Source organism: Rhynchophorus ferrugineus, unplaced genomic scaffold (assembly GCF_030347505.1).
Source record: "Rhynchophorus ferrugineus isolate W39M unplaced genomic scaffold, kcgeb_rfMv2 rfM3, whole genome shotgun sequence".
Taxonomy (NCBI): domain Eukaryota; kingdom Metazoa; phylum Arthropoda; class Insecta; order Coleoptera; family Curculionidae; genus Rhynchophorus; species Rhynchophorus ferrugineus.
Genome location: NW_027472582.1, coordinates 53,379,352 through 53,405,712, shown reverse-complemented (window position 1 = coordinate 53,405,712; position 26,361 = coordinate 53,379,352). Strand labels below are relative to the sequence as shown.

The window sequence follows — 26,361 nt, the reverse complement described above, 5'->3', positions numbered from 1 at the left end:
AATTTAGTTTTAAATACAAAATTAAAATAAATTATTTTTTAAATATGTACCTCCCATTTTACCAAATAAAACAAGCCTAAACATTTACAAAATTTATAAAATCTTTGGTTTTGTTTGGTAAAATTAGGTATTAACAATGGAAACATATATTAATGCTCAATATTCACTATTGTTTATAATTTTTTATATATATTCCTATGTTTGTGCACTTTACAGGTCAATGTATTTTGCGATAATATCAACACAGAGTATAGTTTTCTGTAACATATAGCGACTAGTTTTTGCAGTCTTTCATAGAGGGCAGCATAGTTATCGTAATCGGAAAAATGATTTAGTTTTAGTAGGTTTCATTTTGTTTTGTAAACTTGAAGTAGAAACAGGAAAACTATAGAAAAACCTTTAGTTTGTTGGTAAAATTAGGTATTAACAATGAAAACATATAATATAAATGTTCAATATTCAGTATTTTTTATAATTTAAAAAATATATATATTTTTTATTTTTGTATATAAAATTTCTTGCAGATTCCTACTATATTTGTCCATATTACAGGTCACTGCGTTTTTCAGTAATGTCAACACAGAGTACAGTTTTCTGTAACATGTAGCGATTAGTTTTTGCAGTTTGTCATAGAGAGCAGCATAGTTATCGTAATCGGAAAAATGATTTAGTTTTTGTAGGTTTCATTTTGTTTTGTAAACTTGAAGTAGAAACAAGTAAACTATACAAAATATAGTATAATAGATATAAACATATTTGTGTTAATACAGAACATTGTAAATTATTTGTAAATAATTACAGATTCCTTTTATGTTGATACATATTAAAGTTATGTTTATCGACATTATAAATCTGTATTACAGTTTTATGTAATATAGAGTTTAACTTCGCCTTGGAATTCATAGATGTCAGCATCTATATTTGAATAGTAAAAAAGTGATTTAAAATTTTAGCTTCTAGATAGGTTATGATTATGGATAGGTTTACTCTATGGTTAGGCCTTTGTTTTGATTTTTAAAGATTGGGTATTTGCAAAGAAAATGTATAATATCTGGTAAACGATAGATAAAAGTTATATAATGTTACTGTTTAACATTTTTTTTTAGTATGGTCTCTGATTTTTTCTTTCCGAATATGGGTGGAGTGGAGGAACATATCTATAATTTATCGCAATGCTTGTTAGAGAAGGGACATAAAGTGGTCGTTATGACTCATAGTTACGGTGACCGGGTGGGCATTCGTTATATGACAAGAGGACTAAAGGTTTATTATTTGCCTATTAAAGTCTTTTATAATCAATGTGTTTTACCAACTATGATAAGCAATGTGGCTTTAATTCGGTACATTTTAATTAGAGAGCAAGTTGAAGTCATTCATGGGCATTCTGCATTCTCAGCTTTGGCTCATGAAGCTATGCTTATAGGGAATATTTTAGGCCTTAAGGTGAAAAATTAGACATTTTTATTATTAACACATTTAATATATATATATTTCCAGACTGTTTTTACAGATCATAGTCTGTTTGGTTTCGCTGATGCCAGTGCTTTAATAACAAATAAACTGTTGCAAATTTCTTTAGCTGCCTGCAATCATTGCATTTGTGTTTCTCATACTGGGAAGGAAAATACAGTATTAAGGGGTAAGGTTGAATCAGACAGGGTGTCTGTCATTCCGAATGCAGTAGATACATATGCTTTTACACCAAACCCTAGCCAGAGAGCACAATGTCAAAGTATGTTCATGTGTGGAATCGATGATTTTTATACCTTAGTTTTAGTTACTGTAGTTGTAGTATCTCGATTGGTGTATAGAAAAGGTGTAGATTTAACAGCCCAATTAATAGCTGATATTTGTCATAAATTCAAGCAAATTCATTTTTTAATTGCTGGTGATGGGCCAAAGAGATGGTAATTATGAACTAGAAAATTTTATGTTTGCAAATTTAAAATGTTTATTGTTAGGCTATTGGAGGAAGTTAGAGAAAGAAAGGGTTTGCAAGATAGAGTTGTCTTATTAGGAGCATTAGAACATTCCCAGGTACGAAATGTTTTAGTTAAAGGTGATATATTCTTGAATACTTCACTTACAGAGGCCTATTGTATGGCAATTGTAGAGGCAGTATCGTGTGGGTAAGAATTGTTTCAAATTTGTTTATAGTAACTCCTAGCATTTTATATAATTGTTAATAGATTAAAAGTGGTTTCAACCAAAGTTGGTGGAATACCAGAGGTTTTACCAGAAGATTTAATTATTCTGACTGAACCAACAGTGCCTGCCTTAATGGAAGGTATAAAGTATAAAGTTATTTGGTAACAATTCAATTAACGTATTCAATATGTGTACTTTGATAGGACTAGAGCAAGCCATTGAGGAGTTAAATAGGGATAAATTTGTTTGTCCCTATGAGTGTAACAAAAGGGTAGAACATTGCTATAATTGGTTTAATATTGCTAGCCGCACAGAAATAGTTTATCAAAGCGTAACAAAGGAAGAATCAAAAACATTATCATATATATTGCAGAGGTGACCTTATTGACTCATAAATAAACCAAATTGTCTCAAATTTTGATGTATCTATTTTAGGCATCTAAGTAGTGGCGTTTGGCCATATTTGCTTGTTGTATCTTTAGTATTTTTGATGCTGAAGTTTTATGAATTCTGGATACCATCCCACAACATAGATGTGGCTATAAATTATAACAGTAAAAATAGAGATAATAAAAACAGGGAAAGAAATAAAGAATAATGCTACTTTTTACTTCATATTTTATTAATTACATTTTTAAATTGTAACAGGTTTATACAGCTGTGATGTTTAGAGTTAATAATAATTTAAAATAAATATGATATACTCTTAAGCCAACAAAAATAAATAGCAGTTTACCAAAATATAAAATTCATTGTACTTGTTATCGTTTAAGTACATTTAGTACAAATTTTTGCTTAGAGATCGATACACAGCAGGAAAAGGTAAACATGTGTTCTAGCTAGCTGTTGTTAAAAATGATGTCCATCTATAAAAGTCAACAGCAAATTTCATTTTCAATTTATTTTAGTCATGGACTTTCACTACTTTGTACAAATATATTTCCTTTTTAAATAAATACTAAATGTTATAAATGGAATAGTTCAATATCAGAATTCGTTTTGATATAATATAGAGCAACTAATAGACAGATGTGATACCAAGATTCAGTTAATAACAAGTTTCTACATATATAGGTAGTTATCAACTTTAGTCTGTACACATTTGTCTGGAAGATTGTTTCATCTTATTGTATATAAATAGTACAATAAACAATATTAATATAATGATAACAAAATATTTTCTTTACTTTTTATCCGGTCAAGATACCTGCTCCTGACAAGTTGCTTTTAACTGTTCCATTTATGTCGTAGAAGAAACGTTCATAGCACGTTTGCAAAATACTCTCCACAATGACAAATTTTATATATTCTTATTATTTAGAAGCAATCTAGAATCACATTTACAGTAAATGTTTTCATAAAAAATTCTATGTTCCTTTTTATATCTTAAATACAAATTAGGCCTGATAAGTCCTTATTATTTTTTATTAATTCTTTAATTAATTTTTTTTTGATTAGGTACATATTTGGGCTTGGGTTTACTACGGAATGTACTGGGAATGTAAATGAGTACATAGATTTACATACATTATTAATAACTAGTACTTCGTGATATTGTGGTTTCTTTTGGTCCACATAAAATGTTACCTTCCAGTAAACCCAAGACAGTTTGATATCTAAGTCTTTTTCTAATTTAATTATAGAGTAGGGGGGGTGTTTTTATGGCACACTTTGTTTAAAGCCATTCAATATTATGTATTACCTATGACATTTTATTATTTTTTTGTTTTTGTAAATAATAGAAGTGTTTTGTGTCAATCCAGTGGCAGTCCAAACATTACTTTTCCAATAATTTTAAAATCAAAATAATGTGAATTGTACAATTTATTCTATCTAAATATATAATTAGGAACACAATATGCATCACTGTCATTATTGTTTTTTTATCAATCAAAATATTACAGGCTAATTATAAAATTGCTTTCATTTTGGTTTTCAAAAACACTTCCCTACTCAGTAGGCTTGAAAAATGATACCAAATATATTATTTTCACTAAGATACTCTCCAATTTAACTAATATACAAATAGTTATGTAGAGAATCATAATAGAAGACACTAAGGGGCTTATTATTGTATGCTAGGTCTGGTCCTCATTTGGTTGTCTTTGATCTTGTGTTGTGCAATTCCAGGACAGTCTCTTGTGGATACTGGAATCTTTGCTGTCATTTTTCTGAAAGCAAAATATTTAATGAATGGGCTGTAATAATATCTATTATTTATAGTGTTTTGAGTGAATAAGAATAATGTCTTGTAATATTTTCTGTAAATATTAGGTGCTTGCTTGTACTTTGATCATTTTTTCACTTTAAAAAGGTATTTATTGAGAAAAATTGGTACAACATATATGAATCAAAATATTTTCATCTTTTTTCACCTCACTTTTTTTTCATCATATTGGCAACATGGTGATACTATGTCTAAAGAATGATATTGGTTTGGCAGCGATCCAATCATTGATCCATTTCTCCGCATTTTGACACCATGTGCCAGCTGTCTATGCTACTCCGATTTGAACTTCTGGTGAGCTGGGTGTGGCAGAACTTACTATTCGATCTTTGAGAGTGCATCCTTCACAATTTTTGTCAAGAACGTATTATAACAATATTTTATGGCTATATATATTTCGCCTCGATGTTGATGTGGAGGGTTCATCTGTTCTATGGCCTTTTGTGTTTGGTATTGTTGTAGCAGATCCACTTTTCACCACCACCCATAATAAGCTACATAAAACGTTTCTATTATATTCCTATATATTCCCTGGGAAACGATGAAACCGTGATGTTGAAACGGTTCGAAATTCCATTTTCAGTCAATTTGTGTGGTAGTGTCTGGAAACATATCGGGCAACTCATTGTCTTGAACTTTTTTGGTCATTCAGGACGTTCTTCGCCAATGATATTAAAATTATTACTTTAAAATTAGCGTCTGCATAAGTCAATAATACTAAATGGGAAACAGTTATTTTTCGTACTTCTTTATTTCTTTTTCGCCAATAGATATCTGATCAAAAATCTACAAGCACCTAATGGATATGAAGGTGTGATTGAGATTGATTCACATGACAGTAAATATCAAGCCAATTTTTAAAATAGTTTGTTTTAATAAAAAAGCCGATTGCTAAAATGAATAATCTATAAAAATAACCTATTCTTTATGTTCCTAATTAGAATGTATTTAATTCTAAATGCGTTTACCTTAATATCATCCACAAGTCCAGCAGTATGATATCGATGAGTCCTTTTAATAGCTTGACGATGTCCTCTATTAAAGCAATCACAATTTTCATCAACTTGAGAAACACCTGCGAAAAAACATACATAGTGAATATGATATAACGAGAATAAGTTAAAGAATTAACTAAAAACATAACGCCAAAACAATCCTGATAAAATGTATCGATTAATATACGAACTGAATCTAGTAGGCATTCCCTAAATTTGTGATAAAGTGATTAGAAAAACAAGCATATAATTAATAAGGGTGTTTTAGGTGCTAGTTTTCTAATGAAGCCAATCAAGTAGATAGAGGTCGCATTGTAGTCTTAAATGTTATAAGATATATTAGACCATATTGTGTTGTAAACTACTAATAATTTCCTATATAAGCAAACATACAGTAACATAATAATAATCTATTATATTTTTTGTGGGCAAACCTTGTCGAATAAAATATATTTATAAATATATTGGTCTAGATTAAATAACACATGAAGGATAGAGATAAATATTTACAGAAAAGTGAGTGCTGTTATATATATGTATATAATAACTAGATATCGGAAGACAAACAGATCTTAAGAGTATTCGTTTTAATGCGTGTGTGCAACATTCTGACAGGGAATGGAAAAGTAAATCGATCAAGCAGTAAATGAAGCGCAATAAACAAAAGACAAAAAATAAAGACATTATGCTGATTTCTAGGAGACGCACAAAAATACGTCATAACTCACAAGAAACATGAATTTACGTTGGCTCTTCTTCTAATGATAGTGACGTGAAAATAAAAAAGGTCAGAATAGATTGGTTGTTAAATGATGTGACGTATATTGGGATACATAATTAGTAGGTGTTGCTCGAAAAGATTGTTATTGTATTTATATTCACTAAAATTATACACATATTAATTAGTAAAAATGTCTTAGAATACCATAGTGATTTATTTAAAAATAGTTGTAAAATATTTAATTTAACGGGGATTATTAAAAGGGATTATTTAACTTTAACAGCTGCTTTTTCTCATCTTAGAATAACTGTTAATTTGTAGGGGCAATGTTTGGTGAATACGTGTGGTGTTATTTCTATTTAAGCATATTTAACTACTATTTTACTATTTAAGTAGTTACAATTAAGTTATTTTGTAACATGCAACCGAGTATGCCTAGCTTGCAAACATTTTCGTATCTAGTATTCTTTAAACCTTTCACCAGAACAGTTGGTTAAAATGCTTTCAAATTCCTTAAATATATTGTAAAATCATAAAATACAGGTACTCAGTCTGGTAGAGCAACATGTTATTTAGTCTGAGAGTCTGTTAGTTTTATTGTTTACGCAAGTGTTCATCAATATTGATGAATACATTGATCAATACATTTTTGCATGCACTTGAACCTTTTTTTACTCTGATTGAGGTACCTCCAAAACATAGTTCTTGATTGCATCAACGGCTTAGACGCCAAAGAACGTTGGCCAGGAATGTTTTCTTGACAATTGGGAATATTGGCATTTGGTACCAAATCAGGGTACGGCAGGGTGACTCATCAATTCGACCTTTTGGCCAGTCAAATAAGTGGTTCTTTCGTCCGATGCGTGAGAATGAGGCGTCATATTTCACGAAGTTTTGAAATCGTTATTCAACAATCGACCAAGTGCACAAAGCAGTAGCAGTTGTTCATCAAAAGGCGTTTGAATAAAAGAAATACTACTCTGCTTGGATATTTCATAAGCTTTTAACCGGGTATAGTATTTCGGACTAATCTACAAGATGAGCAAAATGTTACCGTGGAAGTATTGTCAACTACTGGAGTCATATCACTTCGAAAGAAAATTTACAGTCTCGTATAAAGAGGTATTATCAACACTTAAACCTATTTTGGATGGATCTGCTCGACACTGCTGATAACCCAACAACAAAAGAAATAGTACTTGGAACATTTGCCGACGACACAGTTATCATGGCAAAATATATGTCTATGTCTAAGGTTATAGAAAAAGTGCAAGTAACAGTTAACAAGATAACGAGACTGGAAAATACAGCTTAGTATCTCCAAAGCTGTCTATGTTAAATTTGTGTTGCGACAAAATGCCAAAAACCTAATTATATCACTTGATGGTTGCTCGATTCCTCAAGTAGAATCAGCTAAATACCTTGGCATTCATCTCGAGGGTAAGTTAAATTGAAAAACAGCAGAGCAGGTCAGATTCAAAATCAAACAACTATCGCGGTTAATCGGAAGATACTCTCAACTTGACCTAAAATCAAAGAAATTGGTTTATCAGTGCGCTAAAATATAAATCCCACTAGTAATGCCACGCTGCCAAAACAAAGTTCTACAATTCATTACCAACATTTATCGTTACGTAACCAACGAAGAGCTACACGATGACCTCGAAATTAAATCAAAGTGATTAAATCAACGTGGAAGCAATACGGCTACTGGACAACATGCAAGAAATCAGAAGATGAGAAGCGAATCAAACCACATGGACTTGTTTAGTGTACAACTGTATGCTTAACTTAAGTAGTTTAGTTTTATTTTAATTTGGAAAATACATACTGATGTATAAATCTCGTACCCGCTTTGCTTGTATATTAATGTCAGTAAAATAGAACAGTAGTAATAAATTAATTTGTAACCACTTCTGGTAAACAAACGGTTATGTACTATTCGGAATTCACCGTTCTATTTTGCTGTAACGGTAGTGTTGTTAAATGTCCAGTTATTCCGAAGAAATAGGCTTTGTTTTGCCTTGAGTAGGAATTGCTTTTGTCGTATTTGGCTTGTCTTGGAAGACCCATATAATAGAATGTTTTATTTGTATCTTATATACATATATCCACCTGTATACCTGTACAGAGCTTTTGATGCACCGCAATTGTATTTCTTGACCATTTCTTTACTCAGTTAATAAGAGCATATGTTTCAGATTATTTTATCAAATACAGTAAACAAATATTTTTATAGTTATTATTAATATTCATACAATATCTTATAGATACTTGTTATACTAATGCCCAAGGATGATTTAATGATTTCGAAATATCATTTCGCGCATAGCATCAATATTTTCTGGGACAGCAACTGATTTTTTACTTTTCGCTTTCTGAGCAAACAGCGGTCACGATTAAATTGGTTATATCATCGTTTCACAGTAGCTGGGAATGGGGCTTCATCGTCAAAAGTGGAAGTAAGTTAATCGATACACTCATGGCTTGATAATCCATGTTGAAAGTCGTAAAAAATCATCGCACGAAAATATTTACGAGTTAGCTCCATTTTTTATTCAAAATAACTTTTGCAAGCCACTGTTCTGCGTAAATTGTGTTCAAATAACAAAACGTTTTGAAGAAGGTTATGGTTATGAAGATCAAACTTCTAATTAGAAACGTCAGATGGTACTTAACAACCCTCGTAAATATCTTCCCGTTTTGATAGTTCAGTGGTCACGGTAACAGTATGGTCGTTCTACTGATGGGATATGTTCCATGGGATGGGTGTCATGGGACAGTTTCCACTAAAGAATTTCTCTAGGGAGTTTTAAATGTATTTTGGTGATTGTATAGGAACTACCTTGTCTATTTTTATCGGTTCAAATTAATTTACGCCTTTTGTTAGGCGCCTTTTTACATTTTCATAAAAACGATTATTTTTAAAGGAATTTAAAACTGACTGAGGCTGAAACTGAATTGAATCAAAAAATGGTAAATTTATTATTCATTGTCAAAAAAATAATGACATTAAATACAATTTATTAACCATTCATTAGATTTGATTTAATTATCGTCTTAACTAATTTCATTTTCTTAATTGAAAAATCTGATAAAATCAGCTTTACATTAGAATTTGTAATATAGAGGTTGTAATATTTGATTATTTTTTAATATAGAACATGAAGAATATGGCATTAAAAAACCTAATATAAATGAAATTAAAATTTTGTTAGTAAACACGAAGACTGTAAACGATTCGGTTGAATTTAATTTGCGAGTATTTAATTTTTTTGTTTCTTATTATTCGGTCTATAAAATTGCACGCCGTAAAACAATTTTATTAGTTAGGATGGGTTTTACAGTTTAAAGGATGGGGTATGGGCAATGCGACGAGCCATTCTGAAAGTTTTTCAATCAGGATCAATTAAGATTTACGAGCTTCTTTGATAGCGCGAATACTTTTAAAACAAGAACCGTGTCTTTTTGGACTCGGATAGTTTAAGAGATATTTTGGGATTGCATTTTTACTATCGTTTATTAGATATGTGGGGTTGTGGTTAAAATGTTGTAAATAGTGCGAGTGTTGTTATTTATATTTTGAGCCTAATAATAAAAAGAGAGTAATTTTTTAACGAAAGAGACTTTACAACTTTTCGAAGTATTCTCCATGATAGTCAATATACTTTTACATGTTCTTGAATCTACTTTCGTAAAATTTTTCTACTGTGATTGAGTAGAAACATATTTTTTGTATGTATCAACGGATTCTTCAAGCGTCGAAAATCGTTGGTCATGCAATATATTTTAGCTATAAAGGAACTGAAAAATCGTGTAGTGCCAAATCAGGACTGTACAGAGGACCCATTAATGCGATCTTTTGATTGTCATGATGAAGAATGATCCTTCGTTGTGGCTTTAGGCAGCCCATACGCACTCAATATTGTAATGCAATGTGGGTTGCACAATATTTTGACGGCGGATCCTGGACGTTCACAATATTTTGTTTTGTGCGAATTTTGATTTTGAAAATCACACAATATATTGCGTAACCTTGCAATCTCGTCTACACACGGTCATTTATATTGTACAAACCCAAATATTGCGCAATAATAATGAGGGTCTGTTTTTCGTTGCTCTAACGGCACGGTTGTTACATGTCCTGTTATTCCGAACAAATAGGCATTTGCATTTGCTTCGAAGTGTTTCAAGCACGAATCACTTTTGTTGGATTTTTTTGTATTGGAAGAGCCATACAATTGATTGTTGTTTTGTACATTTGAGCTCGTACGCATAGATTCGGTCAGTTTCGCTACCTACGTAGATGTTATATATAACAGTTGATGTGTCGCATTGTATTTATTGACCCCTTCTTTGCATCAGTTAAGTATCCTTTTAAGTTTTTGTTAAATTATGTGGGAGCCAGCGTGAACAAATCCCTCTCGTAGCTAAATGTTCATGCAATCTACGTATCTTATTGATACTCGTCATAATATTGCCCAAGGATGAATGAATCTCACAGTAGGTGACAAAGGTGACTATCTTGCAATATTATTTCACGCACAGCATCAATATTTTCAGACACAAAAACTGATTTAGGTCGAGCTTCACGATTTTCGACCCTGAATTGCTACTACAATTAAAGTGGTTACACCAATGTCTCACAGTGGCCAAGGATGGGGCTTCAGTAAGTTGATCGATCGCACGAAAATGTTCACGAGTCAACACCAGTTTTTCATTGAGACAAAATTTTCAAGTCCCTGTAAACAACACAAGTTGTTCTCAAATCATGATAAAATTCCGAAGAAGGTTATGATTACAAAGGTTAAACCTTCAATTGTAAAGTCAGATGAAGCCTAATAATACTTATTATTGTGAAGGCACAATTGTATTGGCTCGAAAAATCATGGCTTCAAACAGCTACTATTCTAATCTCACTGAGTGACTTAGGTTCAGCATTTTATCTGTAAGGGAAGAGGTATAACGCTTGTTTTCGTTCGTTGCAATGTTCAAGAACTGTTTTAAAAATTGTGTGCCGGTGCAAGTTATTTTTTACTTCAAATATTGTGCAGTTTTTTTAAACTTTAACTTTAACCAACACCTAACGTTACATTTGAGCGGATGTTGACCATTGTTTTGTCGAGGCACTATGGGTGGATTCTTATGTTGATAGTGATTATGTGAATGATCTTTTTTTCACACTTTTGATGTTTAAGTCATTCAGTATATTAAAAATGCATTTTGTTTTTGTTGCTTGAGTTGTTTTTGCTAGCGAAGCCCATCAGAAACTTATTTATGGTGATGTTGCTCCCTCATATATTAAGTGTGGTGATTTTGTTGTCAATGGCACCTAACGGCTTGGAGAGCTAAAAAAGTTTGAAGGCAATGAAACAAAAGAGTTTTTGGATGAGAACCTAGTTCAAAGAATGGGAAAAATCTAAAAGGAGGAAAAATTACTGCCACATGATCGAACATATATATTTCCACAGTAATTATGGGTGCTTCTAGACAAACAAAAAAAAAAGATTTTCTGTGACCTATGGTAACTAGTGAGGAAAAGTAAATCAACTACGGCAATTCTAAGCACCAAAAGCCATAGTTTAGCCCAGGAGAGCCATTCACATTGACACCGAAGCGGAAATTAATTCCCATAAAGCCTTGCTGTGTATACGACTGGATTAGCAAGGTGTAGTACATTACGAACTACTAAAATTGAACTTAAGTTTTACTGCATATAACTACTCATGTGACAAATGCACTACGTATTACCTTAAAAAGACCATCAATAGCGAGTAGCATGCAAATTCATCTTTGCAAAAATACTAGGCCACCAGTTGAAAGAGTTCTGATTACCATTTGTTCATCTTGAACGGCTTGGCTGGAACACTTAATGCTGAAGAAGTACGAAAATGGATAGATGATTGAGTGACTGCCAAACCAATGTCGTTCTTTCGACATGTTATTGTCGTAAATTGTACAAAATGATATTTGATTGTTGTACCAATTTTTCTCAAAACATTTCTTTGTAAAGTGAAATGATCAACATACGTGTTACTAATAAGAAAAAAAAGATGGACCAACCACTTAGAAATTCTTTAAATATTGCCGAGTTGTTACGCGTATCTGTCAGAGTAACATTTTCAGGATATAATAATGACGGCTGCCATTTGTAGAATAATTTAAATATTATATTATATTGATATATCATAGGTAGTATTAAAACTGAAACGTGCTGTCAAGATCAAGCTAAACTGAACTTAATTCCTATAATATTAATGTATTCATCCGGCCTACCAGATGTTTGTTGACTTTTCCCTTTCATAGGACGTGCTACACTATATATTATAATTATAATATATGTATAATTATAATATATGTTATAATTATTATATATATATTAAACAAAATGGCACGTCTTCGAGGACGAACAAAAAATATTGGTCGAAGAGCACATAATGCCGAAATAATTCGTAATTATCAATAAATTAGAAATCGAAGAACAGAAAAATACTGATGGGTAATATTCAGGGAGCAGATTGCAAACACACCTCTAAATGAAACTCGAGAGCAACACAATGAACCAGACAACTTATTATTAAATATTTGTTGACCAATTAATTAGCTTCGAAATGTGAATGCATGAAAAATAATCATATGCAATGTTGTTGAGGCTATAATTTTGAACAGCATAATTTAATGTGACATTGTTCCTCTGCCATAGATTCCAATGATCCACTCATTCCATTCAAACTTTTACAATTTCCAAACTGCTTAGCGTTTGCAATAAATATTAATAAGTTACCACATATAAGACCAAACAATGTTAATTTGTAGCTTAGATTTAGAAAATACATGCTCTTGCAATTATATTTTGCATGCTCATGGGTTGGCAAATCAAATATAAGATTAAATTTATACCTAAATGTTTAATTTTTGTACATAATATATATTTAAATGAAAATGTCTTAATTTTTGTACTCTCTTGTTGATGCTTAAAACAGTTTTAAGTTTCTATATAATACTTTTAAGCTTATAGCAAGCTATACAGATAGATACAGACACAATTGATGGGTCAAGTTCTGATAACTGTACGTGTGATGGCATCAGCTATTTTAATGATTTTTTACATATATTTTCCACAAAATGCTACAAAATATTGGATTTCGCAATTTTTTCAAAAAATTATTAAGAATATTTGTTAAATACGTTAAAAATCTTAAAATTTTTAATACAACTTTGAAATTGAAAAAAAATGCACTAAACATTTTGGTATTTGATTTTAAAAGTTTATTTGAAATATCGCTAGTTTTAAAAATATTTAAAGAATATTCATATATTTTTAGGTCGATATATGAATATTTTAATTTTCTCTTAAAAATATCGATATATCTTTTGTAAATTACCGATACTTTGCCAGGCATTTCTTAAACACGTTAAAAAATTTTAATTTTTAGCAAACTTTTAAAATTGATAAAAAACTTTAGTGAATTCTGGTATTTAATTTTAAAGACTTATTAAAAATATTTGTTATTTTTTCTTAAAGGTATCTATATACCTTTTGTAAAATATCGATATTTTTCCTGGTTGTTCCAAAAAATTGATATTTTTTTCTCCTATATATCGATATTTTTCACAACGTTCGACATCCCTAGTACAAACAATTACAGTCTATTAAAAAAAAACAAGAAATTTGCGGACTTTAAACATTCGAACGGGACAACGCCTGTCCGGTTTGCTAGTCTATATTTAAAAATTAAACAAATTATGATGCCATTTACCTATTTTCAATTTATCATCGATCTCCTTTTGCCGTTCTCAACTTAAATATCCCGACCGACTTCAGACCGTCGAGTTAACGATATCGTTAAAAGGGTCGATTTCGGCGACCTTTATGTGTTCGATCGGTTCGCGTCGTTGTCGTGGCGAAAACGTTCCTCCTCGAAGCAAATTAACTGTTCTCCCTTTTGAATTTGATTCTCAAAAGGTTTTTTTTTGTTCTTTATGATTTTATACATTTTATCAGTCGTAAACTTTTTTCTGGGCGGGATATAAGCCTTTTGTTGGAGCGTTTGGAGCGTAAAAAGTTTTATTAACCATAACGATTCCACCTGCTTAACGGTCGATTGTTGATTAGGTAGTGTTGTAAAAGTGGTGTGATCAGAATCGATTCAAATAATGACTGTGGGTTACGGGGAAACTTTGGAATACCTTTAGCTTTATGAAAGTTAAATTTCCCCTAAAACTAATCGATTAATTCTGTGAGTAGAACCTATTGACTATCTCGACTGATCTGGAATTCATTGACTTCATATTCTTTAGTCCTTTCAATAAAACAGTCAACATCACCTGAATTGACGACGTCAAAACGTCGCAATGATGCCGCATCAACTTTGAGTTTTAGTTCATTTTGGCTTTGACATACATCAAAATTCTAATCTAAATAAAATATTTAAACAAAGATACTGTTATCAAATATAATTTATTTTAACATTATAATACATCTAAGAACTTAAAATTAAAATTAATTATATAGTTATAATAGTTTGTGGGTTAAGGTGGTCTTTTATTATATTTATATTGAACTCGTCTTCAAAACAGCTATGTGGTACTGTTCTAGGCGCATTTTTTTTGTAGTGGTATCCCCTGGAGGCTTAATTCATCTAATTAACAATTCCATATCTAAGTAAATTTATTGTATGAATTCTACTTTCATTAGATAGCATCTTTACTTTTTACGTGAAGTAATTTCGTTATCACCATATTTCTCCTGAGTTTGTTATATTACTATCTATATATATATATATATATATATATATATATATATATATATATATATATATATATATATATATATCTTGATAAAACTAAATTTAATCATTGCATTATCTTTAATGCATTTTCCATATCTGCAGAATGGTTAGTACTCTTTCTCTGCTCATACTATTTAACCAAATGCTCATGTATATTCTGAACAATTACACACATACCTGTGCACATAAATCTTTCGTACTTTACAATAAGATTTCCTGTAGTCATCATATATTAATTATTAGTCACCTTTAGTTGTTTCCACACTCATCACTCAGTCCTGGAAATAGTCATAATTGAATGATAATCCTATATTCAAAAAGTTTCATTCAAGAGAATAATTAATGTTAATTACTGTTAATTTCCAATCTATCTAACATTTGTTCAATTGAGAAATTGTATTCTTTTAAAAGCCTCTTCGATACTTTACAGACTAATAGTTTCTTCGGAAAAAAAGTTTATTAAATTATGTTAAATTATATTAGATCTCTAATAGAGCTAACATCAGGCTGATCTTGATTCGTCACCCACTTCGTATGAGGACGGTTTCTTTTCGGTGAATCCAAAATTATATTTTTCATTTTTTGAGATATTTCAGTGACCGTGTCCATACTAATATACAGTTCAGTTGCAATACGCTAAAAATATTTTCGATAAAATCGTAGCTACTTAATATTTAATAGTAAATATTAGCTTTCTATCGAGTTTTACTGACAAGAGAGAACCTCCATTATCTTGTTCCTGTTCGAAATAACTGATTAGAGATGCAATTTGTGTTGTCTAGCTCGGCATTTTCAATCAGAGTGATAATAAAACGATTTAAAATATATAAAAACAAGCAAAGCGTTAAAACAACATTTGTCACTTTATAACCTGTACTTATTATAGTTAATATTTTGAAGCATTTTGTAAATGTTTGACAACTGGACGACATTTGCAGGCTAGTTAGGTTACATGTTTGAACTTAACAGGCAGCATTGTCTGTCTTTTTAACTAGAATAAACTGAGAAGGAACATATTGACTTACTGTGAAATTAATTTACAATTTGTGGCAGTCAAAATATTAAATATATTGATGACGTGAGTTTACTGCTATTCTGAATAGACTATATATCTAAATAAGGTATCTAATATATTGGGGAAAAAGTATAGTTGTTTCAATAAAACAGGGAGTCGCAATTTTGTCGCATAAACTTAAAATTTTAGTTTAAAACGTTTGCTGGTTTATAATCTCGTAATTATTGTCACTAATATGTTGACGAAACTTGTTGGCTGTTGACAACAGGGTCGACTAGTACTAACACAAATTGAATTATATAGAATGATTTGGTTACATGTTCCGACGGATCAGACAGTATTCTGCCTCTTTTTAACTGTGGTAAAATGAGATAGAAAAATCCACTCCGAGTTTTAAACTATGAACTAAATATTACGATGTGTATTGGCTGTTTTATTGGAAGAACTATAGGTTCGTTATTTTATGTTTCTCAAAGAGAATTTATTCATATAAACTTCAAACTCAAATCAATTATATTTGTATGGTTGTGGTCGATAGCCTTTGTCACTTTTATTTGTGAAATCATAATTTCGTCCCTACAATTGTTGCGATTTTATGATGAAAACTGAACCAAGATAATTTTCGAAAGCCTCTTTTGAATCCAGCTTTAAATCATAAGTTCTGCAGAAAATTCACTCTCCCTCAATTTTTGCAAAGTTATTATAAATATGCGACATGATGCTTTTTGTATTAATCAATTTTGACCCTGTGCTTATTTTAACCGTCTGCTTCAAATACATTCAAGTAGCCTATGATGAAAAAATCTTTTCTAATTTATATAAATATTTCCATCTTGCATTATTATTCTTTTCAAGAAAGGTTCAATTTTTTTTCGTTTTCTTAGAGATTTTAACAATTCCTGTGGAACTCAACCATTCGATTTTTGATATCCAGTCTTAGGCAAGTGACGCAAAAGACACTTATAGTTGATGTTTAGTTTCTCAACGATGCTGCGAAATGAAATATATTGGTTTTTACATTTTTAAAGAACTCCATCGATTTTTATATAGCGTTTAGCCTAGCTGGTCAAGGTGTAAGTTTAATATCAAAATGTCATCGGAACAAAAATGAGTAAACAATGTTTAACAGTAGTGTTCAATTAAGCACTCTATGAGCACAATGTAATTTTCAACGAGTTTATGCTGCATTATCACCTTTCTTGGTAGTAAAAAAGCAAAATTTAAAGAAAATAACTTTTTCAAAGTAAAAAGAGATTCCACTTCTAATGAAAAAAATACGCTATCTTGGAACCCACGTTGAGCAGTAGGGTCAGTGGCCGAGTTTATGCAAGGAGAACCCCAAAAGACATGTACGATCCAATCTGTCTGGTTCCTACAGTCAAGCATGGAGGAAGTTCCGTTTTGATTTGGTCAGAAATATTTTGCTATACAGATGGTTATCTGATTCATATAATTGGCTGGATTAATATGAATGAATATCTCGACTATCCAATGATGAATTTCTTACTATGACTAGCATTTCGCTGCCAAACACTGCCATGTGCCAAGATGATAATGACATATACAACAAATAAGGTTCATATATACAAATAAGGTAATTGAATCATTATTGCGAGTTTTAGAGCAGATAGTGAGGACTACATTTCCATCTCAGACATGACAGAAATAGTTGGTTAATTAGTATTCAAAAATCTCCAGTAGTGGCCTGGCTTTCCGTGACTAGGGGTTAAAGCTTATTAAGCGAGATAATGAAAATAGATACTATTATGGTAATTTCATATTACGAGATTTAAAAAAAGACAACCTTTTCAGATATTCTGTATAAGTTTATCCTTTTTCCATTTAATCCAATAAGGACAGAAAATAAGTTTATTTACGTCTCTATATAAAACTCTTACTGTTAGCTACTATACTGAATTTAATTTTGGTGACTTCTATTTATTTAGTTCTTTGACTGGAATACAAAATCCATTTTGTTCGTGGAAAGTGATTTTTTTCTAAATTTAATTTCAAAAAGGTTTTTTTACTTTGTTTTATTCGATACGTTGTACTAGTCGTAAAAAGGCTGTTGTACAAAAATAAAACCCGACCTAGCTTTTTATTGGGGCGATTAAAGCTTAAAAAGTTTTATTAAGTACAATGCTTGCTTCAGTTTAATGGAAGATTGACGATGCGATGGGTGCTGTGAAAGTTTTCCAATCAGGAGAAATTAAATTTTACGAGCGTAACTGATAATGAATGAGTTGTCGAACAGAACTCGTAAAGACTCTAAGTAAGTAAAGTTATTTTTTGGCTCAACAGGGTTCCTTAAAATTCTTTTTTATGTACACGAAGCAATTATTCATCCAACTAACTTTAGATTATTTATTCCAGTTATGTGAAAATTGTATGCTTAATATCTCTACTGACTCTTTGGCTATTCTCTTGGATAATTTCTCCAAATGATGCCCCGTTGAAAGAAATAATTAAATTTACGATTTTACATAAAAGTAATTTTGACTAAGGTCCAATAGTATTTTCAATGATTATGGCGGTGAATTATATGGTAGAACTTTTCAGGAAACGTAGTAAATATCTATTCATTTTTGTACTTGAATTCATAGCAGTATTGGCATTCTTCGTCCATAACATTAATTATTGTAAGGCTGTGCGATCAAATGCAAGGCTTTGATCCTGTGCTTTGACTTGATGAGCCCGTCTTTGTCCCAGTGAGTTTACGCGAAAGCGCCCATTCTGGATTCAGTGCCAGCTGCGTCACTTACCAGGCCCTATTGTTAATCCAAATTATCTTGGGAGCCCCTCAAATACATCCACAAGAGTTTGTCAAAATCGGCTAGGGAGTCGAGAGTTGAGTGACGTAGACATGTACAAAAGAATTATATATAAACACCTATACCCAGCTAAACACCATTTTGTCCTATAAAAATATTTGATCACTGTGTACATTATTAATATTTCTAAACGTGTACTAATTGAACATTTCCTCTATTATGTCTATATTATTCCACCAAACTATATTACAACTAATCCCAAGAATATTACTCAATCTATTTTGATTTATATAGTTGGGAGTTTTTGTTCCAACTTCTATTTAGGCGAGGTTTAGCAATTCAATAGGACCACGATTTTGGATAACATAATAACTTTTTTTTTATTGGACTTTAATTATCTATTGACTATTAAAAAAATTAGTATTAAGTTGCTTGATTTTTTATGTTGTTACAAAATAACGTAACATATACAATATATTTGAAAACACAATCTATAAAACGTAAAAAAATATATTTTCTAAATAGTATAATTTAATAATGGTTTTAAAAATATATATTATTTTTAGTCACTTATACCATTTATCAGACCAGGGTTTATCAGACCTACAGCTCGCTAGGCTGCGAACTATGATCCTCGGCATTAAACTTCTCAACTGATCAATTTAAAGACTATTCCTGTGAATATCCCATTTGGGTCTTACCCAAAGATATTTACAGTTACAATCGCAGACATAAAGTACATCCATACCCTGCGGTATTTGAACCCGCGACAGTCGCAGCAGTAGGAGGATATTATTGTCGTATTAACAACTGCGGTTACCAGGCCGGTTATTTTAAATAATTTTTAAAACATTACTAAAATTAATTAATGCTTCGCTGAAAATATTCATTCTAATCAATCAATATTTGTCAGTACAACATATAAATTTAATCTCTTTTCTTGGACACAGATGGTAACATGTACGGTTTAGTTTTTGAGGAATTAAAGTTTGGTATAATCAGAGCCTTTTTAAATCTGATTATTATTTTGAACTTAAGTAATAGTTAGCGATTCTTTTTTCGGTCAGGGGATTCATACAGCCCTGAGATCGACAGGGCTCCCTACTTACTCCAATATTGTTTAATATCCATATGACAATTTCACAATTGTTTGCGGATAACATTGTCTTTCTATGCTTTCGATTGTCTAATAACATATGTCGTAAACCCCAAATTGCAGCTAAATATAACAAATATCTCAAATTCTGGAACGTGCAAATTAATAAAAAAACAACCTAAGAGATAATTTTCTGCCCTCTGATTTACAGATTGAAAGAGTTCTCATCCTATGGTTATAAAGGTTACATATCTCGGGTTTCATTTAACCACCGCGTAAGATGGTTAAATCATATTCGGCAAGCCACTGCGAGGCATTATAACTTACAGAGGGCTGCTCCATCTCCGGTATATATTTTGTGAACTCAGTCTCAATTAAATCGTTATGTACCAGGCATTATCAAAATGATCAAGATCAAAACATTGCAAGTGTTCCAAAATAACTGTTGAGGATAATACTGAAAGTCCCACGGTATGACAGTAGCCAAATTCATTGTGAAATGGAGTGCCATTAATCTCTGAGTTCATAAGGTATGGGACTAAAAAGTAGATAAAAGGAGCTTCCGGTATGAATAATAATTTATTTTGATCAATTTACGCTCTACTACTGCAATAACATGTTGTACAATTTTCAACAACGGCATTGTCATCAAGGAATCTAACTCCATCAAAAGCCCAGTCCTCCCAACCGTTATTTGCAACCATCTCGTTTCTCTAAAATCTTTGCAGACTATGATCGCCAAACTTCAAAGCAAAAAATCTCCGAGTTTCGACAGAATATCGATAACTCAAGTAAAAAAAGTTCTCGCATAAGCAACTTGCGGAACTGGCAAACATCATTAACTCCATCATGAGGCTGCAACATTTCACGCGTCCTGGAAACACGTACATATAGCGTTTATTCCCAAAATAGGAGCAAACTTATCTTCATCCGATTACAGGCCCACCAGCCTTCTCAGTGCCATTTCGAAGCCTGCTATCTATCACGCTCTTGACCAACGTAAGAAACTTGAAGCAGTCCTCCTGGACTTAACCAAAGCTCGATAGCAAAATGGGTACTGTTAGGCCTCCCAGTAGACCTAACCGCTATCATCAAGCCCTATATATCGGACAGATTTTTCCAGGTAAAGATCAGGGAAACTCTTTGCAGTTAATAATCAATCGACGCTGGCATACCTCAATATTCTCCGTTGTTGCCATATTTAACCTCTTTATTCTAGATCTTCCGAGAAAAGAGTACATCGACGTTACTTTACGCTGACGACACTGCTTTCCTCACGGCATCCAGGCTCGAGGATACCAGTCAAGGACGTTTACAGAAGCAGCTCGATCATGCGGTCAAGTGGTTTAACTTCTGGAGGTTGCAAATCAAACCCCTGTAAACCCAGGCCATCATTTTCCATAAGAAGCGTTAGGCACTGCGCGTCTCGCAACATAAGATCGACACCGCAACAATTCCATGGCTGGATGACGTCACGTACCTAGGTCTCGATTTCGATCGACGGTTTGCTTGGCATTCCCAAATCCAGAAAGCAACCCAGAACGGTTCGGGGATAGCAAACCTGGTGTCTTTTCTGATTAGTCCTTCTAGCAGACATCCCATCTCCCAAATGCTTATTTTATAAGATGTTAATCCGGTCTGTACTCCTCTACGGATGTAATGTTCTAGTTTGTTACACCCAATCAGGTGAAACGGTATCAAGTTTTCCACAAGAAGCTCATCAGGAGAATCTTAAACGTTCCACGGTTTACCAGAAATAATCAAATTCAAAGAGAAACTGACACATCAGAAATCAAACACTACATATCTCAATCCTTCTACAAACAACAACTCAGCTCAAATTCCTTTTTCCTAGCTGCAACGACATCATCCGTCGGTACAGTCATAACTTTTGTCTCCATACGACAGCACCTAGTCGTGTGTTAACTCAAGTTCGCAAATCAATAAGATAGTTTTATTATCTGTTTTGAGAAACTATTTTGATGCAAGAGAACTTTTTTTGTGCCGTATTCAAATCTAAAACGAGCCAATAACAATGGATATTACTGCAGCAAAATAATCAATTATTAAATTAAACCATTACGTGTACGGTATTTTGACTACAAATGAAATTTTAAAAAACTGAAATTAATTTGTCTTAAATTGATAACTATCATTTTATTACAGAACATTTTTATTTTTATTTTAGTATTTACACGTAAAACTAAACTATCGATCAATTTTCCTTGCCGGGAAAGCAAAAATATTCCTTTTCCGAGAAGATTAACTGTCTATTCTTTTGAATTCGTTTCTGAAAAGGTTTTTCTCATTGTTTATTATTGGATATATTCTACTAGTCATAAAAATCGTCGTTTCGGAATACCGCTCGAGTTAAAGCCCTTTATTAGGGTGTTTAGAGGGTGAAAAGTTTTATTAGGTATACTATTGTTGCTACTTAAGGGGAGACACATGATGTATCCAATCAGGGTCAACCGAAGGTTATGACAGATATTTGTAGATTTTACGAGGAATATTGGAAATATATTTCGGTTAATATACCAAATACATTAAGGTGCAAATATTTGTACATATTCTGTATTTCTGTTGTTTTTTGTACTTTTCGCCGCATAAAAAACATAAATTTAATCTCTTGCAATCAGAAAACTGGCTGTAAACCGGATCATAAATAGTGTTATGAACATATTCAACATGATTTCCAATATTATGGTACTTAAGTGATTTTCAGCGAAGCGAAATTGTGTCAACGGTGAACAACATAATTTATCGACTGTGAAAAATGAAGGGCTTGTGTTATTCTTATGCCTGTTCAAGTGAGGATGTTGTTAGCAAAATTGTGGTTTGTGAAACGAATTTCGAATTGTGTAGCGTTGTAACCAAACCAATATACGGTATCGATAGAAAAACTTTATAAATTGATAAGATTATTTGCAACCAAATTATTGGGTTATATTAAGGAGAAAAATTTGCTGATTCTCCAATAATTTTTCTTCAAATTATTTAAAGAAATGAAACAAAAACTCTCAACTGTTTAATAATATTAATTTTTTATATTTTCATAATAAGGATTTTACATGGAAATTATATTAAGTATAATATTATGAATAATAACGTTACACTTTTTTCCACACCTTTCTTCTAAACGCATTTTGATTGATTGGTTAAACATGACACTACCACCCAATTTTTTAATACCTTCCCTTGTTGCCATCAAATACAGTACAGTATCTGTATTTGGTTAATTGTGGTTCGCTGTTTTAACCTTTTTAAGTTTCTCTGTTTTAACACTAACTTTTTATTTGATCGATGTGTTCGAAATAGCAGTATTAGCTGTAAGGATCATATTTTTTTATCATTTTATCACCTAACTCATAAATTTATGTTTGGGAACAAGTATTCTTCTGTAGCGCTTTTAAGGCGAAACACTTTACCTCAATAGAATTCACAAAGTTCAAGTTCATATTGATAAAAATCCAGAAGAGTATGAGCTCTGTAGTGGTCATATAATTTTTTTGCTGGTACATATTTATGAAGCACTGAAAATCGCTTCAGCAGAATCCCCTAATAATGATAACCGATAACTACAGATTAGCCATATATATTTTTAAAAAATGTCGGTTTATCGACAGTATACTTAATAATTGAAACCGTACACAAATAACTCAAATCACTAATTAACTATGAAACTATTAAACTGTGTAACATTGAAAATGAGTAACATTGAAAAATTATGTGAAATTATTATTATGAAGTATAATTTTATTATTGATCAATATAATATATTATCATTATAATTAAACATTCTTATTAATAAAATAATAAAATCGCCTAAAAATGAACAATAACGTTTTATAGAATTAAAATAAGGTATTGAAGTATGGAGAGTGTTGAAATATGAAGGGTCTTTCTATATCCATAAGTAAGCTAAAAATCGTTTGAAATAATTATGCAGGCCTTTGGAGTTCTTGCAGAGGTGTATCGGCTCGAACTATCGATATTGTATCTCCACATTTTCTCCGTCAGATTCCTCGGAATTTGGCACAAGTTGGCAACGCTGGTCATTGTGCTTGTGATTATTTATTTCTTCTTCAAAATAACATGTTAAAAAATTAGATATTGTTGAGACGTTAAACACTTGCACATTAAATACAAATAGCTAGATACACCTTTAACTCATGCAGAATAGTCAAAATATTTGATTTCTGAAACTATATTTATTTCTCGGGGCAACGAAGAGGTTAAAATGTTGACCAGGAAAGACGAGGTTAGTCAATTTACATAAAGACTCATTCATAATCGTCATTCACAGACTAAATAGTGTAAAAGTGGCTATGATTCTGTCAAAATTATTGAGTATTTAAAGCGTCACTTAAGGGGGCAATTTAATTAATGTCATAGAATACATTAAAGAATAAGTAGTTTCACAGTTGACGGTATTTTACTTCGCACAACAATTCAAATCTATAGAACTACAATTAAAATGTTAGATGTCTAACATATGTTATCATTCTCAAAATGGAATTCCAAACAATTATTTTGAGTTTCTATTATTAAGAATCCAATTTAAGCCAAGAAAAATGTAAGTAAAAGGATGTTTTATCTAATCTAAAATCGAATCTTCGAACATCCCCTAATTACTTGGGGAACATTGAAATCTTTGAATTATTTTTTTATATACCAACCCACTTGTGATTCTCTTCAAGCTGAAGCTAAAATATACTTAATCAATTTATCGAACTTCTTGTGGATTCCTTCTTACCCGCGCATTACTAATCTCAGCTGATTAATTTCTACACTACCGACGTGTGGTTTCATTATTTATCGGTGTATGGGAACTCGTTTTCCGTCGATTAATTAAAATTAGATCGAAACGCATAGTATAATAATTTTTAAGTCGTCATTATATATATACTATTATAGAAACGCCATCACAGTATAACTAAGTTGGGTTTATAATATAACAAGTCAATTGAAAAGTCCCCGGTCTACCATAGTAAAACAGATTTTTTTGGCAAAGTTAGTTTTTTTTTCAACACAATTCCCTTCAAGGGTGATGTCGCCCTGATTATAGCGACCCTTCAACTTTTCGATATCATTTTTGTAATACGATTTGTCCTTTGCTTCAAAGTAGGCCTAAATTTCGGCGATCATTCCTTCATTCGATGAAAATGCGACCATTCTTTTGAGATCTGAGAACAGGAAATAGTCGCTGGGGGGCAGATCTAGAGAATACGGTGGACGAGGAAGCAATTCGATGCCCAACTCATGGGTTTTTGCCATCGTTTTCACTAACTGGTGAAGCAGCACTTTCTTCAAATGCGCCCGTTTTCGCCGATTTCGTCCTTCCAACGGTCCAATAACGCTATGTAATAGTCGTTGTTGATGATCCTTCCTTTTGCAAGGTAGTCAATGAAAATTAATCCATGCGCATCTCAAAATACAGACGCCATAACGCGGGATGGAGCGGGTTCATGTGCTCTCTACTCGGATAAGGATATGTTTAAAGTGTCAGCTATGTTATTCAATTTCAATTTATGGTCATTCAAAATCATTTTGTGGATTTTTTAAATGTTTTCGTCGGTAATAACCTCTTTTGGGCGTCCACTGCGTTCACCGTCTTCGGTGCTCATTTCACCAAGTCTAAACTTAGCATACCAATCCTTGATGGTTGATTTTCCTGGGGCACTATCCGGAAACTCGGCATCAAGCCAAGTTTTTGCTTCATTTCTATTTTTTCACTTCAAAAAGAAATATTGTATCAACACCAGAAATTCCTTTCTATCCATTTTTTCACAATAACAAAAGTGCTTCACTCAAAATGCTATAATTCACAAACTAATGATCATCCGACAGCTGTCAAATTTACACACACATCTTTTGAGGTTTAGGGCTAACTAAAAAACATACGAATTTAATTCTAGTGGCGCCATCTATGTGTCAGACCGGGGACATTTTAATTGACCTGTTATCAGTATGAAATTAACACCAGTGATTTCCAATAAGTATACACTGGTGTATACTGATCAGGAAATCATCATACATGGTTTTCGTTATATATAGGTAAAATTTTTTTAAATAATATAATGCGAATGAATATTTCTACTGGAAAAACATTATAGATAAAAGAGATATAAAAATATACTTTTGGAGCAACACCTGTATCATTTGAAACATTATTTCCAGGTGATGTGAATCGATTACGAACCTGCAATAACTGGAACGTCAAAATCGAAACTGGTCGGTATCTGACTTGAGCACACGCTGGATGCTGAATTGACCTGTCGTGTTTTGATCAGCGGCGGGTTTTTGCTCTGTGATATGGCGAGACTTCTTCGTAAGTTACCCCTAGTGGGGCTGGGTGGTGGGTAGGAAATGCCGCGCTGCGTCGGGCTCAGGAGATGGCTGCCGTTCTTGTTGCTTGGTACCTAAAATACAATTAAATTTGTTAACCAAAGAAAATGAAAATGTAGAAAATGTAGTCAATAAATAATATGAATAATAAACATCTGTCAAATTATAGTTTTTGGATGGGTAGTAAGTCACTTTTATAGGTATACTCTGTTTCGTCTAAACTTCGTTTTTTGCTAATTCTCAGAATA

General features: G+C 32.0%; 2 protein-coding genes across 8 annotated transcripts in view; one reads left to right on the top strand and one right to left on the bottom strand.

Moving 5' to 3' along the window:
* The first annotated feature begins 915 nt into the window (after positions 1–915).
* Positions 916–3,323, top strand: PIG-A (Phosphatidylinositol glycan anchor biosynthesis class A). 4 transcript variants are annotated; one of them, XM_076399910.1, is made up of 8 exons: positions 916–1,054; positions 1,107–1,443; positions 1,498–1,732; positions 1,793–1,907; positions 1,962–2,129; positions 2,190–2,287; positions 2,352–2,523; positions 2,584–3,323. In XM_076399910.1, the coding sequence occupies exons 1-8, from the start codon at positions 1,041–1,043 to the stop codon at positions 2,744–2,746; spliced, it is 1,302 nt and encodes a 433-aa protein (XP_076256025.1). In that variant the 5' UTR covers positions 916–1,040; the 3' UTR covers positions 2,747–3,323. The 4 variants fall into 4 exon arrangements, with proteins under 4 accessions (XP_076256025.1, XP_076256024.1, XP_076256023.1 ...); XM_076399909.1 differs by having other exon boundaries at positions 1,787–1,907; XM_076399908.1 differs by having other exon boundaries at positions 1,778–1,907.
* LOC143193589 (uncharacterized) overlaps positions 2,750–26,361 on the bottom strand; it is a 397,105-nt gene continuing 373,493 nt past the window's right edge. For 3 of the 4 annotated variants that reach the window (XM_076399903.1, XM_076399904.1, XM_076399906.1), the window contains 3 exons: positions 25,968–26,187; positions 5,344–5,450; positions 2,750–4,319 (listed from right to left, as the gene is read on the bottom strand). In XM_076399903.1, coding sequence (XP_076256018.1) covers positions 4,227–4,319; positions 5,344–5,450; positions 25,968–26,187 — 420 coding nt within the window. In that variant the 3' untranslated portion in view covers positions 2,750–4,226. Of the gene's footprint in view, positions 4,320–5,343; positions 5,451–6,098; positions 6,129–25,967; positions 26,188–26,361 lie in introns of those variants that run through there. The other variant, XM_076399905.1, reaches the window with a different exon arrangement.